This window comes from Panulirus ornatus, chromosome 26 (genome assembly GCF_036320965.1).
Source record: "Panulirus ornatus isolate Po-2019 chromosome 26, ASM3632096v1, whole genome shotgun sequence".
Taxonomy (NCBI): Eukaryota; Metazoa; Arthropoda; class Malacostraca; order Decapoda; family Palinuridae; genus Panulirus; species Panulirus ornatus.
Window position 1 is genome coordinate 4,468,172 of NC_092249.1, and position 18,418 is coordinate 4,486,589.

General features: G+C 38.9%; 1 protein-coding gene across 5 annotated transcripts in view; it reads right to left on the reverse strand.

Moving 5' to 3' along the window:
- LOC139757414 (uncharacterized) overlaps positions 1 to 18,418 on the reverse strand; it is a 584,870-nt gene that overhangs the window by 151,773 nt on the left and 414,679 nt on the right. For all 5 annotated transcript variants that reach the window (XM_071677893.1, XM_071677894.1, XM_071677895.1 and 2 more), the window contains 2 exons: positions 8,898 to 9,123; positions 2,049 to 4,181 (listed from right to left, as the gene is read on the reverse strand). In XM_071677893.1, the coding sequence (XP_071533994.1) occupies positions 2,049 to 4,181; positions 8,898 to 9,123 (2,359 nt within the window). The remainder of the gene's footprint in view (positions 1 to 2,048; positions 4,182 to 8,897; positions 9,124 to 18,418) is intronic.

An 18,418-nucleotide genomic window follows, 5' to 3' on the forward strand; every position in this document is an offset into this window, starting at 1 on the left:
CAGTTACTATCTTTAAATCTAAAATGAGTTTACAGTGTTTTCCAGAATATGAGGTGGCAACCTTCTTTGCAGAAGTAGTTAGTAAGTTAACAAGGGACTAACTTGAATAAACAATGAATATTTGATTTTTGGAAATAAGTACAGCAACATATGGTTTTTTGACCATTTTTTTTTTTTAAAGATGTCTATTATTCATTTATAACATTTGATCACAGTTTCCTACGTCAGCAAGGTACCACCAGCAAACAAATGAAGAACAGCCCATTCACTCATTTACACACATTACAGCTCCCTATCCACATCCAGGCCCCACAGACCTTTCCATGGTTTACCCCAGGCATTTCACATGTCCTGGTTCAGTCCATTTACAGCACACTGACCCTGGCATACCACATCGTTCCAGTTCACTCTATTCTCTGCACACCTCTTGCCCTCCAGTATGTTCAGGCCTCAATCGCTCAAAATATTTTTCACTCCATCCTTCCACCTCCAACTTGGTCTCCTACTTCTTGTTCCCTCCATCTCTCACACATATATCCACTTTGTCAACCTTTCCTCACTCATTCTCTCCATATGTCCAAACCATTTCAACATACCCTCTTTTGCTCTCTCAACCACACTCTTTTCATTTCCACACATCTCTCATACCCTTTCATTACCTACTTGATCAAACCACCTCACACTACATACTGTCCTCAAACATTTCATTTCCAACACATCCACCCTCCTCCATACAACCCTATCTATAACTCCTGCCTCGCAACCATAAAATATTGTTGGAACCACTATTCCTTCAAACATACCCATTTTTGCTCACTGAGATAAAGTTCTCTTCTTGCACACATTCTTCATCGCTCCTAGAAGCTTTGCCCCTTCCCCAACCTGTGACTCACTTCCGCTTCCATGGTTTCATTTGCTGCTAAGTCCACTCACAGATATCTAAAACACCACTTCCCCCAATTTTTCTCCATTAAACTTACATCCCAATAAACTTGTCCCTCAACCCTGCTGAACCTAATAACCTTGCTCTTATTCACATCTACTCTCAAGTTTCTCCTTTCACACACTTTTCCAAGCTCAATCACCAACTTCTGCAGTTTTTCACTTGAATCAGCCACCAGTGTGTATCATCGGTGAACAACAAGTGACTCACTTCCCAGGCCCTCTCATCCCCAACAGACTGCATACTTGTCCCTCTTAATATCTATAACTAGCATTACAAATATCAAAAAATATGCCACAGAGCCATTCCGCATATGAAGCAATAATAATTGGCAAAGGCCAATTGGGAAGATTTTAAAAGATGAGAGAAATTATCTGTTCCACCTCTTAGGCTACTGTTTGCAAGTGTGTTTCACTCTATCAATCTGACGCACAATATTTTTCAAATACTGATTTTGTCTAAAGAAATGTGAAAAAGTTTACAGTCTCCTCAATGACCTTTCTCCGAAGGAGCCCACTTCCTTTCTCCTGCAAGGAATACAGCCTCAAAGCTATCCCATAAAAAAGGGAGTCATAATGTGATTGAGTTATTTTGTTTAACTATGGATAGAATCTTAGTCAGAAAAACTAATGCGAGGACTAATTTGATGTAAGATAAACCAAGAGTAACATTACGATTACCTAGTTTCTCTGAACTACTCAGCTATTCTTCAAATCTTAGGACTTTTAAGGCAATAAAGTTCTGTATTCAGTCTCGAAATGTCCCATACTCAAATAAAGACTAAATACAAACAAATTATCAAATCCCAAAAATGATCAGCTTTAAAACATGAATACAGCAATAAAATAACTGCATGCTCATGCAACATGCTGAATAATGCAGTCCTTACATTCAACCCCTTCTAAAGCATACAATGAAGATCATGGAGCAATTACATATAATGCAAAAATCTGTTATGGTGAAATTGAAAATATCTTCACTGAACATCAACTACAAGAGGCATTGGAAAGATACACCCAACAAAACATCCATATAACCTGTGACATTTTCACAAAAAATCTAATGAATTGTAGGTTAACAAAAAATACAGTAAAATCTGACTTGCCTTTGCCCTTTTTGCCGACCATCAGCGAAGTGGCTCGTCGAAGCTCTTTATTCTCTTTTTTCATATCTCCTGGAGTCAGATTTGGTGGCAATGTGGAGTGTTTTTTCTTTTTTCCTGACAATGTGGTATCTTCTGCTGGAGTGGAAACTGCTTCAGCCAAGTCCTCAATGCTCCTAAAGCGTCCAGAACCATCACGGGTTAATGGTATGACAGATGGACTAAGTGATGGAAGGCGAGCATATTCCTGAGGAGAGGGTAAGGCTGACTCACGAAGAGATGACCGCCATGGCTCTCTAATTATGTCCCCATGAATACGGGTGGAAGCTCTGGAGGTGGAAGTGAGTTTAGTGGTGGTGGCACGAGTGGTGGAACTAGATGAGGAAGAGGGAGTTGGTGTCCTACTTCCACTTCGAACTGATTCTGCAAGTCTGGTTAACAAACGGCCTGAGCGGCTTCCTCGAGATCCAATACTTCCTTGGTCTTCTGTTATTACTGCTAAAGTATCTGGTCGAGGTCTTGGTTCAAGATTTTTTAAGTTTTCTAAAAATTCACGATCAGTTAATGGATTATCGTTGTCTTGAGCACTATACTGACTGGCAAGGGAGCCATTAATAGCACTACTGACTTCACTACCACTTTCATGTTCATTCTGTCCATAAAGGTCATCTACATGTGTAATCTTATCCCCTGAGCAATGCTGAAAATGGTCAGATGCTACTTCTGTCATTTCATCTTTCCCTGAGGTGTTGTTGTGTAGCCAGCTTGAATTTTTTGATGTGGAGGGAGTAGTTGGTACTGATCTTGCAGATTTGGTCTGATCCTTTTGAGCAGCAGATGATCGAGGTGTCCAATGCATTGATTCATCCCTTGGTGGTGGAGGAGGAGGGATTTCCAAGGTTTCTTTCATTAAGATTTCCACTTCATCACCTTCATCACGATTTCTTTCCATATCTTCTGAAGCAATGGAGGATCTGCTGCGAACTGTCTCCTTTCCTTTCCTACTATCAGCTTTGATTTTGCTTATGTTTTCTGCATCTCGAGGTGAGATCAGTGATGGCGGAGTACCAGATAGGTCAGACCGATTATCACTACCTCCACTCTCATCTGTTCGAGTTGTGCTAAATGCTGAACCTAAACCACTGTCTGCTCTTTCATCTGAGTGAACTCCGTTTGGTGTTTTCATTGGTGGAGGAGGGGGTGGCGGTGGCTTAAACTGAGGTGGACTTTCATCTAAACCTTCAATCAAACCTTCTTTTAACATATATCTTATTGTATCAAACTTTTCACCTGGTTTTGAGCTATTCGATCCTGAGCTCTGAGAGCTCTCCCTCGAACTCTGTCTACTAAAATTGCCTAGGTCACCTTGGGTGTTTTCATTTTCCTTGTTTGAGCTACCCTTATGGTTAAACCCATTTTCTGCTGATTTGGGAACAGACTTCTTCACTTTTCCATTGATGTCTTTTCTATCTTTAAAACTAGTCCCTTTCTGCACCATAATATTTCCTGATACTGGAGTGGTTGGAGAAGGCTTTGATTTAGTTCTTTCATATGAGGAAGTTTTTGCTTGACCCGCATTCATGTAATCAAAAGAGGCTGTAGAACTCTCCACTGAAATTAAGGATTCCATGGAATTTCGTCTGCAAGGCTTCTGATTTGCTGTGGAGGGTCTGGATGGGCCAATTGTGGAATCTTCGAGAGAGTCATCAGAAAAACCATTTTCATTCTCGACCAAGGGCAAACCTTGATGGAATTCTTTCATCATGTTCTGCAAAGGTGTAGTAGGTTTCTGCACAGATTTAGAAGCTTTTGAAGCTTTTGTCATTACTGGAGCATTCTGAAGGCTGTCATCACTTAAGGAGTCCCGATTAGCGACAGTCTTCTTCTCAACATCACCTTTAGATTCACTCACAACATAAAACTGGGAACCCTGAAGTATATCAGATTCATTCCCATCTGATTCTCCATCATCATCATAGTCTGGAGTTGGGGATGGAGGAGCAGGGATAAACATTCTGGAAGAGTCATTGAAGACACCAGAAACAATGAATGCACCTCCTGTACGACCTCCACGACCACCACTGTTGTTGCCATCATCACCAACCAACGGTGTCTCATCAAACCCACTGTCCTTGCCTGAAAATCAATAAAATACGTTATTGTTGTAAAATGGGGAAATGAGACTTTTTTTATAAATGAATCACTAGATGTGCATCAATGTTTACCTAAGAATATCTTACCATCTGCACATAGTGCTTATGATGCTGACTCAGATCACATGATAAAATGAGGGGTGATGAACTGAAAGAGGTTTCAACACAGGACAATAAAACCATCATGTACTGCAAAATGCTTGGAGAGTGACTCTTATATCAATCACACAAAAAGAATGGTAATAATGTGAACAAGAGTAGTAAGGCAGAGGATGGTATACAAACTGTAGCATGAGATTAAAAAAAAATACTTTACAAATTGCGACTAGAAAATCTTATTTGCACATGAAAGCACTTCTGCATATATATCATTGATCTAACAAACACACCCCAGACAGTTCTTTTCTTTGGTCACACTCACACAGGAACATCAGTGATAGTCTGCTAAATACAGGTACACCACCGATTTTCTGGCACTCTTGGTTCCAAAGCCTTGCTGGGTTAACCATTTTGCCAGAACAACCGTGGTCACGTAATAATAATTCATCAACACACCTCTAACACACTAACCATACATCTTCCATGTGTCTAAAGCATACCATGAACTGCTAGAACTTTAAACAAATATAAAATGTTGTAATTTAAGTTCTTTATGGAACAACTTAGCCTGGTCCATTATCATGCTACCTGACAAGTCCACTCCATCACTCCAAAGCTATCGAAACCATTCCATCATCACTCAATCGTGTTCATTACTCTTACCATCTTTCAGAGTTTTTCTAATTGTCATTTTCTTCTTGGAATCGCTGTCTGCATAGAATTTCAATATTTTCTCCATTTGCTTCTTTATATAATAAACAGTTGATGAACCAATACTGAAGATGTCATACAGCTTACACACCGAAACACTACAGTCCATTTTTTTCAACAGTTCTACTTTATCTTGGATCGACATGGACTGGTGTTTACGTTTGACACCAAGACTGACACTCGCATATGTCTTAGAAGCCATAGATAGGCTTAAATTTAAGCAAAATGAGCTAAGAATCTCACAGAACTGCGGTATCACCATCACCAAGTGCAGTGTAAAGAATGTAAATAAGTGCACCCTACACACAATGCCATCTGTGGCTGCCCAGTAAACTAGTCTAGTGGCTGCCCTAATTTCAAGTTCACTCACGTAATTTTGTCCGGACTAAAGTAGGTGCTGAACCATCAGTTGCTGGAAATTCGGTGGTGAACATTCAATCACAAAATTTGTCATTCTTCAAATGTACTGTTCTCCCACTTGTCTTTTATTGCCTCTCCCTTCATTCATTATTCCATCTTTTCAAGTTTCTTTTCTTCTAACTCCTTAAGTAATCCTCATTCTTTTCTCAAACTTTATTCAGTTATAAGAATCAAGTAGTAACTAGTTCACTTTCATAGCTAGTCTAACAAGTGAAATTCTACATATTTTCCTAATGTAACCATGGATTTCCAGCTTTTAATAATCAGCTTGTCAACATTTGAAATATTCAGTAAAAACGCACACATGTTACGATGAGAAACAGTAAATGACCTATGAGAAAACATACAAAGACTAATGAGAGCAAAGCTGAAAAGATGGCATAGGGTGGGAGTGAGACTAAAATGGCATGATTGAATGTGAGACTGACCAAGGCAATCAAGCAACTACAAGGTAACTAAGAAGTATCTGTTCAAAACTCAGAGGACTGAACAAGCAAACATGAAGTAACTGAGAGGAAAGGCTCAATGACTCTCAAATTAATAAAAGAATGGGTACAAATAAATCAAATTAGTAATAGGGATCGGGAGACAGCATATTTCCCCCATATCCCTTTATGTTGTAGAAGGCAACTAAGAGAGCAAGGGTTGGGTTAGGGAATCCTCCTCTACTGTATTACTCTCTGAAAGATGAAAAAGAACAAGGAATCCAATGAGGATTTTTCCTCTAAGGCTCAGACATTTGTTACTGACACTACCTAATTCTCTTGGGAAATGGCAAACATGTATGGAAAACAAGGAAAAAGAAAAGTTAAAGTGCTCAAGGGATATAAAATAAGAGAAGTGAACACAAGGCTTACAAAGTAGATGATAAATTCTGAAAATGGAGATAATGATTTGACAAAAGTAAAAGGTAAAGGTGCAAGAGATCTAGACACTTTATGATAAGTAAATGTCAACCATACTGGAAAGTTAAATAATTAGTCAATGATGTATAGATGGACAAAAAAATAAATGTTTAAGGGTGTTTTATGGTAAATATGTAGAAAGAAATAGGAAAGGCAAACTATAGTAAGGTTCATAGGTTATACAAATAATCAGTAGACATGTTGAATGAGATGATAGAATGTGAAGATGGCTGTCATTTGATTGGTTGAAAGCTTTAACTACCTGGAAAACAAGAGAGTTAATCTAAGAGTATAATACATAAGTGCAATACTATCATTAAAAGCTGTGTCCATCATAATAACTACTATAATAACTATAATAAGTGACTGGTTCTTTTGAGCAGCTTTGTTTTCAGATGTTAAACTAAATGCCATACTATTTTCCGGTTCACAAGAAAATGTGCTGAATGCAAAAGTACTTCAAAACAGGCAGAAAGTATTCTATCCAAGCTATGTTTTTTTCAGACAAAAGTTATATAAAAGCAAAAAAAATATAATGTTGATTTGCAAAGAAAAAACTGTTACAAAATAGCCTCTGTGTGAAATATGAATTTCATACTAAATAACCAATACTTGATATTGTCTTCACTTTTGACAAGAAAAAGCAATATTTTTCTCCTGATCATTACTAGATCCACTTCTCAGTCTTCAAAATGGATGATTTGAAAAGTGAATTAAATATCAACTATGAATGGAATTAAAGAAATACCTGCAGTCACCTTCTATTAGCTTGAAATTTCACATACATTTTTCAATCAACATACTTTCATTTACCTCAATCCCAGTTACACTGTATCAGATATATACATACACGTATATGAAAATTTTATTTACACTTTTTATTATATCCAATCACTGTTTCCTGCATCAGCGAGATAGCTCCAGGAAACAAACAAATACTAACCACTCATATACACATACATGCCCATATACATACATATACACATATACATACACATACACAGCCATATACATGTATACACATGTACATATTCATACTCACTTGCTTTCATCCATTCCCAGCACCACCTGTCCCACAGGAAACAGCATCGCCACCCCCTGCATCAGCAAGGTAACACTAGGAAACCAGACAAAAATAGCCACATTTGTTCACAATCAGTCTCTAGCTGTCATGTGTAATGCACTGAAACCACAACTCCCTATCCATATCCAGGCCCCACAGACCCTTCCATGGTTTACACCAGACGCTTCACACGCCCTGGTTCAATCCATTGACAGAACGTCGACCCCGGTATACCACAACGTTCCAATTCACTCTATTCCTTGCACTCCTTTCACCCTCCTGCATGTTCAGGCCCCGATCACTCAAAATCTTTTTCACTCCATCTTTCCACCTCCAATTTGGTCTCCCACTTCTCCTCGTTCCCTCCACCTCTGACACGTACATCCCCCTGGTCAACCCCTCCCCACCCACCCTCTCCACGCGACCAAATATATATATATATATATATATATATATATATTCTTTTCATACAAGTTTGCCATTTCCCGTGTGAGCCAGGTAGCATCAACAAAAGTTGTATATTTCCTTTCATCCATGCACATCCTTAACCCAAGTCCAATGTGTTAATGTGAAATATTACTTCCATGTTAATAAGCACTTTCATTCTTTTTTACTGCAAACTTAGCTGATTTATGAAAATATAATCAATCTTCACGATAAAAAGCAATTATATATTCCTCCAGCACCTTCAATCGAAATAACTCCAATTATCATCAGTTCTGTTACTGCATCTACCCATCCCATCTATAATGTTGTTCCCTATCATCTATGTGACCATACCATCTTAATATACTTTCACCATTGTGCCTCATGTTAATGGACCCTGTTTGCAAGAGGTTACATCATGAGAGAAAGATCATCTGTGGCAGAGCTGTATCACTGGGAGTAGCATCTTGTCAAAGAACTTTTCACTCTAAAGGAGTCCACATTTCCATCATATTGACAGCAACACAGCCATGGCTGAAGGAACCTCTGGAAAAGAGGTCCTGGGTAACACTAGCGTTCTTTCCTAAACAGAAACTCTGGGGACATCTCTTCAAAAAATGTTAACTTACTTCCATTTTCAGCATTTTTTTTTCTGTGTACATAAACACAGTGACCTACAGCAACATCACACACCCATGACCTGTTCCTCTTTCTTTCCATTCTATGAACTGAAAGCAGAGGACTCTAGTCTATGGTATTATACAATTTGCTTTTTGCATTTCATCAACATTTGCTTGAAGTTTTTAATCAAATAAAATTTTCATATATACTACAAGCATACACTTGATTATACTGATAAATATGTTTCTAAGCATAAAACTGAAAAATGTAAGTACTAATTCAATGGACAAAAAACTTTGAAAGATCATTTGAAAGATTGTTATGAATTTCCTTCAATGAAGCTTAACTAGCTTCTGTTTAAACAGATTTCTATCCCTGAACAGGAGTAAAATTTGAATTACACAAAATAGATAAATCATCACATTTATAAAACCATTTCATGGATCTCCCTAACCTGAAGAGAAATGTGGTAATGATGTGGAGCTCTTCATTAATGCCCTTGGACTTGCTTCTCTGACGGCTTCACCAACCCTGAACTCTGATGATGCATCTCTGAAGGACTGATTGTTGTTTCGGTAACTAGATTGCATTCTGTTTAAGGGACGCCGTTCCTCAGTAGGAGAAGACAGACCAGAACTGTCAGAATGTCCTATTGAAGTGAGACGTCGACTGCTGCGTCTCTGTAAAGGGCAAGATGTCATTAGCCTCAAAACAAATACTGTACGAAGGAAATTTAAAGTAACTATGAACATACATACTTGGTGGATGTTTGCTTTGGTCTCTTGGTTAGGACATAGATTGTGGCATGTGCATGCACTGTGGATATCATGTATGTTTTATAAATGAGATGAAGATTTTGAGATGTGAGGTCTGTGTGTACTTACACATTTGGAATTTACATTGTGGGGTGGGAGTCTATACCTATGACAAAATCTAATCTTATAAAATCTAATCTTATCTTTCTATTATACATACTTTTGAATGACACTTGCAAAGAGGAAGCATGATGTGCGGAGGGTGTGTAATCACCTATTTGTATTCATCTATTCATACAGTACAGGAGGGAGTTCTACAACTGTGTGACTCCATCTCAAACTTTTATCTAACATCTTTGACTTTTGTTTACAATCAGCATTACAATTTCACCACTCTCTTTATTCCAACTGTCCACCATCCACATATCAAAAAAGTTCTTCACATCCCATTCAACAAGCTTCTTGTTTAGCTTCTCTGCTTTTAGATTGTATTGGTGGAGTGTGTACATTGCCAGAGGAGTAAGGGGTAAGTGTTGTAGTCAAGATGCATGCAATACAGTGTGTGTATAGGAAGCAGGTTCAGTTCTGTTGATAGTACTGCTAAAATTTAATCAGGGTGAGAACTTTAGCTGCTCTATGTCTGACAGGAGAGGAGAGTGAGTTAGGATTTCTTGTCGGAGAAAGACTAAAAGATAGCAGGTGTTTGTTTCAACATTTACCACTAATGCTATAAAGTTTTGTGTAGGTACTGTTGTCTCAGTAAGGAAAATAACTTTCAAGACAACACATAGGATAATGACAAAACGCAAGATGTGAAGGATTCAGTTCTGATGATGGCTAATCCAGTTTCAAGGAGTGAACAATCAGTCTGCACGTGGGAATTTGGGCTCAGTGCAAGTGATGATGCTGTACTGATAATAAATGGAATACCTTTTATCTAAAGCTGTCTGACCTCCATCTCTTGAATCTCTAGCTTTCTTAATATTTGCCGAGTAACAACTTACTTGAGAAAAGTAAAATCCATATCAAAGTGTACAGTAGGGTAAACACAAGATGTCACTAATTTACATCTAAAATGAATGTGTATAGTTCAGGGAGCAAGGAAACTATCGGTAATTTTTTTGATTTCAGGAACAGAGAATAATGGTATTATGCTGATCTTAGATATGCCGATCAATGTGTTAAAAAAAGAGTTGTGTGGTGAAAAAAGTATGCGATGAAAATGGCAAAATAACAATGAGATTTTTCTATGGAGAACAATAGTTTGTACTGCAACACTATGAAACTTATATCTAAAAGAAGCAAGAAATTCGTAGACAGCACAAGCATATAACAATCAGGAATAATATGAGCCTATTAATTACTTTCAAATATAACTCTAGGTTGGAAAGTCTCAAAATAAACAATGTTTTACAACAAATCTCAATTTCTTGTATCTTTTAAATCTACTGAACACTATCCAGACTTCCTCTCCCCATCCTATTCATATCTTCTTTGCAACAATTTGTCACTTCTAATTCAAAAAGTTTCCATCCTATTTCCTTGACTGTCTTTTCAATAATCTTACTTCATTCATACATCCCTGATTTTTATCTTTACCCATTACTTTCCAGGTAGAGACCCTGCCCTGCATATCCCAATGAATTAAGGATTAGGGGATCTCTGTAAGCTAGATCTACCCATTACTTTCTCCTGTTGGTCTTTTTTTCAACATTGCTTTAATTTCTTCATGTCAGAGCCCTCCAATCTGCTACTGCTAGTTTCACTACTTCCTTATCTCGTTCACCAACTCTTTATCCTCCAGTACTAATATTATATTATAGTATGGAAGAAGAAAGTTGAGAGTAAATGTGAATAAGAGCAAGGTTATTAGGTACAGTAGGGGTGAGGGTCAAGTCAATTGGGAGGTGAGTTTGAATGGAGAAAAACTGGAGGAAGTGAAGTGTTTTAGATATCTGGGAGTGGATCTGTCAGCGGATGGAACCATGGAAGCGGAAGTGGATCATAGGGTGGGGGAGGGGGCGAAAATTTTGGGAGCCTTGAAAAATGTGTGGAAGTCGAGAACATTATCTCGGAAAGCAAAAATGGGTATGTTTGAGGGAATAGTGGTTCCAACAATGTTGTATGGTTGCGAGGCGTGGGCTATGGATAGAGATGTGCGCAGGAGGATGGATGTGCTGGAAATGAGATGTTTGAGGACAATGTGTGGTGTGAGGTGGTTTGATCGAGTAAGTAACGTAAGGGTAAGAGAGAGGTGTGGAAATAAAAAGAGCGTGGTTGAGAGAGCAGAAGAGGGTGTTTTGAAATGGTTTGGGCACATGGAGAGAATGAGTGAGGAGAGATTGACCAAGAGGATATATGTGTCGGAGGTGGAGGGAACGAGGAGAAGAGGGAGACCAAATTGGAGGTGGAAAGATGGAGTGAAAAAGATTTTGTGTGATCGGGGCCTGAACATGCAGGAGGGTGAAAGGAGGGCAAGAAATAGAGTGAATTGGAGTCATGTGGTATACAGGGGTTGACGTGCTGTCAGTGGATTGAAGCAAGGCATGTGAAGCGTCTGGGGTAAACCATGGAAAGCTGTGTAGGTATGTATATTTGCGTGTCTGGACGTGTGTATGTACATGTGTATGGGGGGGGGGGGGGGTTGGGCCATTTCTTTCGTCTGTTTCCTTGCGCTACCTCGCAAACGCGGGAGACAGCGACAAAGTATAAAAAAAAAAAAAAAAAAAAAAAAAACTTATATTGCTACATAAATAGCATTTATGGATCTGGAGAAGGCATATGATAGGGTTGGTTGAGATACTTTGTGGAAGGTCTTAAGAGTATATGGTGTGGGAGGTAAGCTGCTGGAAGCAGTGAAGTTTTTATCAAGGATGCAAGGCATGTGTAAGAGTGGGAAGAGAGGAGAGTGATTGGTTCCCAGTGAAGGTCGGTTTGCACCAACAATGGTTATTATATGGTTGCAAGGAATGGGCTATAGATAAGGTTGTGTGGAGGAGGGTGGATGAGTTGGAAATGAGATGTTTGAGGACAATATGTGGTGTGAAGTGGTTTGATCGATTAAGTAATGAAAGGGTAAGAGAGGTGTGGTAATAAAAAGAGTGGTTGAGAGAGCAGAAGAGGGTAAGTAGAAATGGTTTGGACATATGGAGAGAATGCGTGAGGAAAGACTGACAAAGAAGATATACGTGTCAGAGGTGGAAGGAACAAGGAGAATAAGAAGACAACAGGGGGGGTGGAAAGTTGGAGTGAAAAAGATTTTAAGTGATTGGGGCCTGAACATACAGGAGGGTGAGAGGCATGCAAAGAATAGAGTGAATTGGAATGATGTGGTATACCAGAATGACGTGCTGTCAATGGATTGAACCAGGACATGTGAAAGTCTGGGGTAAACCATGGAAAGGTCTGTGGGGCCTGGATGTGGATAGGGAGCTGTGGTTTTGGTGCATTACATGTGATGGCTAGAGACTGAGTGTGAAGGAACGTGGCCTTTTTTTGTCGGTTTTGCTGGCGCTGCCTCACTGAAGCAGGAGGCAGCGATGCTGTTTCCTGTGGGGCAGGGTAGTGCCAGGAATGGATGAAAGCAAGTATGAATATGTACATGTGTATATATGTATATGTCTGTGTATTTGTATATGTTTATATATTGATATGTATATGTATGTTGATATGTGTATGTGCATGTATGGGTGTTTATGTTTATATATTTTTATATGAGTGAATGGGCAGTTCTTCGTCTGTTTCCAGGCGCTACCTTGCTGACGCAGGAAACGGCGATAAAGTATTATAATAATAATAATAATAATAATGATAATATAATATAATATAATATAATATAATATAATATAATAATATCTTATAATAATTTCTTAAGAGTTCAGATTAGTTCTTCCACCTACAGAGTCCTAACTTCAACTTAAAAGCTGACTTTTCGTATATTCTTTTCCTTCCAAACATATTCTAAATAACCCCAACTTCACCTTAAAATCTGAATTTTCATATAAATTTTTTTTCCTTCTAAATTCATGATCAGACTGCTTCAAATTATCAATTACCATTAATTTCCATATTAATAATTCTGCTACATGTATATCCACAATGATTACATGTTCTATAAATCTTTCAGAAAATCGTAACAATAGAAAAATTGCTCTTAGAAACACTGTTCTCCTCCCTTTTACTCCACTCTACTTACTGATAACTTTAATAAATGCTAGCACAAGTTAGATTAGTTCTTTTTCGGTTGCTACTATGTTCCTGTTCTAAAATCATGGATAAATATAGAAAGAAAGGCTATACCATTAAAAACAACACTAACATTCTATAAAAATGATGGCTGTTAAGAGATATGGCGTTCTTATACTTGTATGGAATCCAATGGTTTTCTGTGATATCTAGTTATTATGAATCTAACATAAAGAATAATCACTTTTTTCTGATGCTCATTCAGCGAAATATCGACACCAGGTATGCAACGAGTATGTTACAATTTTGACTATAATCAATGTCAAAAATATGTTAGGGTACCATTCCAATACTCGTTTTCTCTTCTCGACAAAACAGACCAGAGAAAACCAGATTCCTGACTGAAGGGGATACCACTGTAAACTAAAAGACCCACGATTTATCCGTAGGAGACCAGTTATAATATTACCTAAAGATAACAGGTTAAAATAGTTTCCCTGCGTCATTTTACTTACGCTTAATCAAAAGAATAACAAGACCAAACAACACGAATCATAAATAATGTATAAAGAGGAAGAACAGGGTTCACATTACTATTAAAATGACCGTAACGGCCATTCACTTGCTTGGAAGTTGAACCTATATCTTTCCAACGGTTTTTCATGTGTTTTTTCACTATTCTGACCATTATTTCTACCGCAGATCACTACCATTGGGGATATAACCCCTTCGTCAAACGATAATGGAGGACCTAAAAGAGGGAAATAGGGGTTTTCTATGGAGGAACACAAAAAGTTGTAATTTGCAATAGAAATGAAGGCCAGAATCGTTCAAAAGACATTAGAAACCATCGAAAACACATCTTCAACCAAACCTAACCTAATCTAGCAAACAACATACGCTCGGCATGTAAACAGTGGACTTGAAGGGGAAAAAATTAAATGATTTTCTATCAAAAGTATCGTAATTTCCCTGGGAAATGATCAACGAGGGATAAATAATGTAGCAGAACAAGGGGTCTTAAAATGGTCTAAATGACCTATTCCATGACTTAGAATCTCAAAAATTCGCTGTCTGTCAAAACGGTAATACTTTCTCAGAATTCTTCGTCTGTGGATTCCCAGTGTTTCTTGGGAAGGGCTAACGTATACATACATCTAGCAATCCACTTTCTACTGTAATGTCAGGTGAGGGGTAAACACTCGCAATCCATTTTCTATTGCAATATTACACGAGTACTCACTCCACATTGCCAATCACCTCACCTAGATATTTTACACAATTTATCAGCCTCTTGGAAGACTGCAGCCATGATCACGACCAGCAATTTGCTAAATTTCAGTGTCGTTTTCGTTACACCATCTTGTTTACTCTAAGGCAAGACGCCATACCTCCCCACTCGTTTCAAAACCTGCATCATACACCGCTCGGCTTCACTAAAATCACATCATTACGACCTGCATAGCTTAATGGCACATCTAGCAACACTAGAGTCACTAAACTCACCACACTCACGGAGATGCTGTCGTATTTTCATCATTTCTTTCCCTTTGTTCTTTCGGAAACAGTCGAAATCGCCACATTGGACACCACCCACAATGTTGACATTGTCCGAATCCTCGGCCGACCTGGCGTACCGCAGGTCGCGACTTATTCTAAGCCTTTGGACGCAGTATTACACTGGCTTCCATATCTCACTGTGGCTTTGATCACCTACTTTCTTGTTTTACAAGTCTTAAAATGGCTTTGGTGGTCGAGAACATGGGTTATTTTGCCCAAAACCTTGAGGGCGCTAAAGACGCCCCTCGTTCGACTTGACGAAGCCAGTAGTCAAGAAAATGTTGGCTAGATTTTTCTTTCTTTATATTCTACGGCCAGCGACCTATGAGGAAATTCATTAGGCATCAATAACATATTTTTCTCTTTGGGATTCATAGACAAAACCGACTCGTAAGGACAAGCCATTGTATCGGAAAATAATACGAAGAACTTCTTTTTAAAAGGCATTCCAATTGTTTATATATATATATATATATATATATATATATATATATATATATATATATATATATATATATATATATATACACGTCAAGAGAAATAGCAACCACATAACCAGACTATAAATTAGTAATTCAATCCTTAAAATATTTGTAGAAGAGTTATGCATTCCGGGTCGAATTCAACGTCAACGCAATATTATTGGAACGTCACAGGATGAAAAACGCATCGGTTGCGACTCTCATATTTAAGCTGAAATTCCTTCTATATCCAATTCGCGACAAAATATACGAATTTCGCGATGATTTCAATAATTTCCCTTCCTATATCGACTACAGTACAAAAAAAAAAAAAGAATAGGACAGCTTCCATGCTCGAGGTCACAATACGATGATTACAAAATTAATAATATATACAAGAAGCTACAAGATGAAGTCTAATTATGGCGTCTATAATTTGCTCCATGATTTTCTTTTTTTTTTTGAGATTGAGGAAAACGATTTGTAGCGAAGGCTGAATCTACTGTAGAACTCGTAGATAATTGAACTCTCAACCAATTGGCGACCACAGCATCGGTGCCAAGATGGACTTTCCCCTTGTGTGTGTGTGGCTACACACAGCGAACGCAGGAACCACCTTCAGCGAGGCTGGGTCATCATCATTTAAGGACGAAAAGGAGTATAACAATAGCGTCCAGGATCGTCACGCTCTAAAAAACGTGTATTACGTCACTCCTAGTCCTGCTCCTGATTGGAGCGCAATTCCAAAGCTGCAGGAACCCCATAAATGGGATCCTGTAGTTACAAATAGTTTCATAACGATATAAAAAAAAAATAACCCAAGAACCTCCAGTCTGGAGTTAAACATCCACTGATGTAAGTTCTATCTAATGTTCATTACGATCAAAGCGCTACACCAGTCTTCAAAATCAAACTCTAAGCCATTCTAATCCTTCCACGAGTACGAAATTAGATCCCTATCCTTCCTCTATCTTTAATCTCTTTAAATACAGGTCTGTGGCTGTTTAGCTCAAAGAAAAAAAGAGAAATACAAAATAAACCTGTGGTTTTTTTTCGTGGTGTTCTATCGCATCATCTCCATGAACAAACATCGTAGTAATGAAAGAAAAGGAGAATGGTGGTGATCCATGGCGTTCGTGTGAGCATCAGATGTCCAAATACGCGAAAGACGAGACGTTATTTTGGATTAAAGTTGCTGCAGTTTCCCTCTCTCCCTTCCCCTGCCGAAGCCATAGAGTTGGTTGCTAATTCCGTGTTGGCAACTAGTCCCCCTTCCACTCTAAAGACATACAAGTCTTCCCTGTTCGAGGCCCCGGGTCAGAGACCCCCCTCAGGTCTACTGGTCCGAAAGGGTCTCTTATACCCGAACCAACCATCGTGAGGAGTACTACTAGTGCGTCCCAAACGATCTTTAGTGGGTAATTACCTACGCCTTTGAGTGCGCGACGGGACGATGCCTTAATTCGGGGTCGAGACGGGCCAACGTGCCACCATTTGCTCGAACCTCCCGTTAGCGATGGACGATGTTGCCACACGTTATCAGTTTTTATCTCTGACGTTCACAAGGGACTCTTGAGGTACTACGTTAATGCTACGGATTGAATGAACTCCTATCGAGCTCCGAAGATGTACTTCTAACACGAAGAAAAAAAAAAATTATCTGAGATTTAACCAACCGAAAAAAAGGACGTTAATTCATATCTTGTTAATGTGATATTTATTCAAAGCTGAACGTATTGTGAATCAATCGCGATTCAAATGTCCCACACTTCTAAAACTATAGTCTTGACAGTCTTCAGACCTACTGCCATGAGGGCTTGTCATATGACAGTCATTTGACATGACACTCATCTCCTTTGTCACGAAGAAACAAACATACAAAGACGAAACCTTAAGGTGTTTAACCCGCATTCAAATAGCACCAGACGAAAAATCAACAACACAGACTTCACATATAAAAAGAGAAACATGTAAAGACATAATACATAATGTATTTTCATTCAAGAACCTGTCTGTATATATCTATCTATCTATCTCTATCTATCTCCCCTGATGATGTAATTGTTACACGAAAGTGCACTTGGGAACTTATCGTGTTTCATTTTCCCCGTGGACTCATAGGAATATATATATATATATATATATATATATATATATATATATATATATATATATATATATATATATATATATATGAAAGACAAGCCTACTGTGGGGCAGAATGGGTTCTATGCAAATCAGCTAGTGACATAAGGTTAATCTAAATCTCCCCTTTCTATTCTTAATCAATTGACGTAGTTAAACTGATATGCTAGGGGACTTTATTTTAAGTTTAACTTAATTATCATAAAAAGCTTGAGATCTTAATATTTCTAAAGCTTTCTGAGCTTAAATCACCATGATTTGATAACCTTAAGCTTATGGAACTAAGTTTTTTATATGCTTATAAAACTTAAGTCATGTCTTTACGAGAATTTATCTTCCCCCCCCTTTCTTTCGTCACACTTAAGCTCCCCAGCTCACCCCAGCCTACCCCCAGTATGAAGCTCCCCACACCCCAGCCTACCCCAGGATGTAGCCTCCCAACCTACCCCAGCCTACTCCAGTATGAAGCTCCCCACACCCCAGCCTACTCCAGGATGTAGCCTCCCAACCTACCCCAGCCTACCCCCAGTATGAAGCTCCCCACACCCCAGCCTACTCCAGGATGTAGCCTCCCAACCTACCCCAGCCTACCCCCAGTATGAAGCTCCCCACACCCCAGCCTACTCCAGGATGTAGCCTCCCAACCTACCCCAGCCTACCCCCAGTATGAAGCTCCCCACACCCCAGCCTACTCCAGGATGTAGCCTCCCAACCTACCCCAGCCTACCCCCAGTATGAAGCTCCCCACACCCCAGCCTACTCCAGGATGTAGCCTCCCAACCTACCCCAGCCTACCCCCAGCATGAAGCTATCCACACCCCAGCCTACCCCAAGATGTAGGCTCCCAACCTACCCCAGCCTACCCCAGG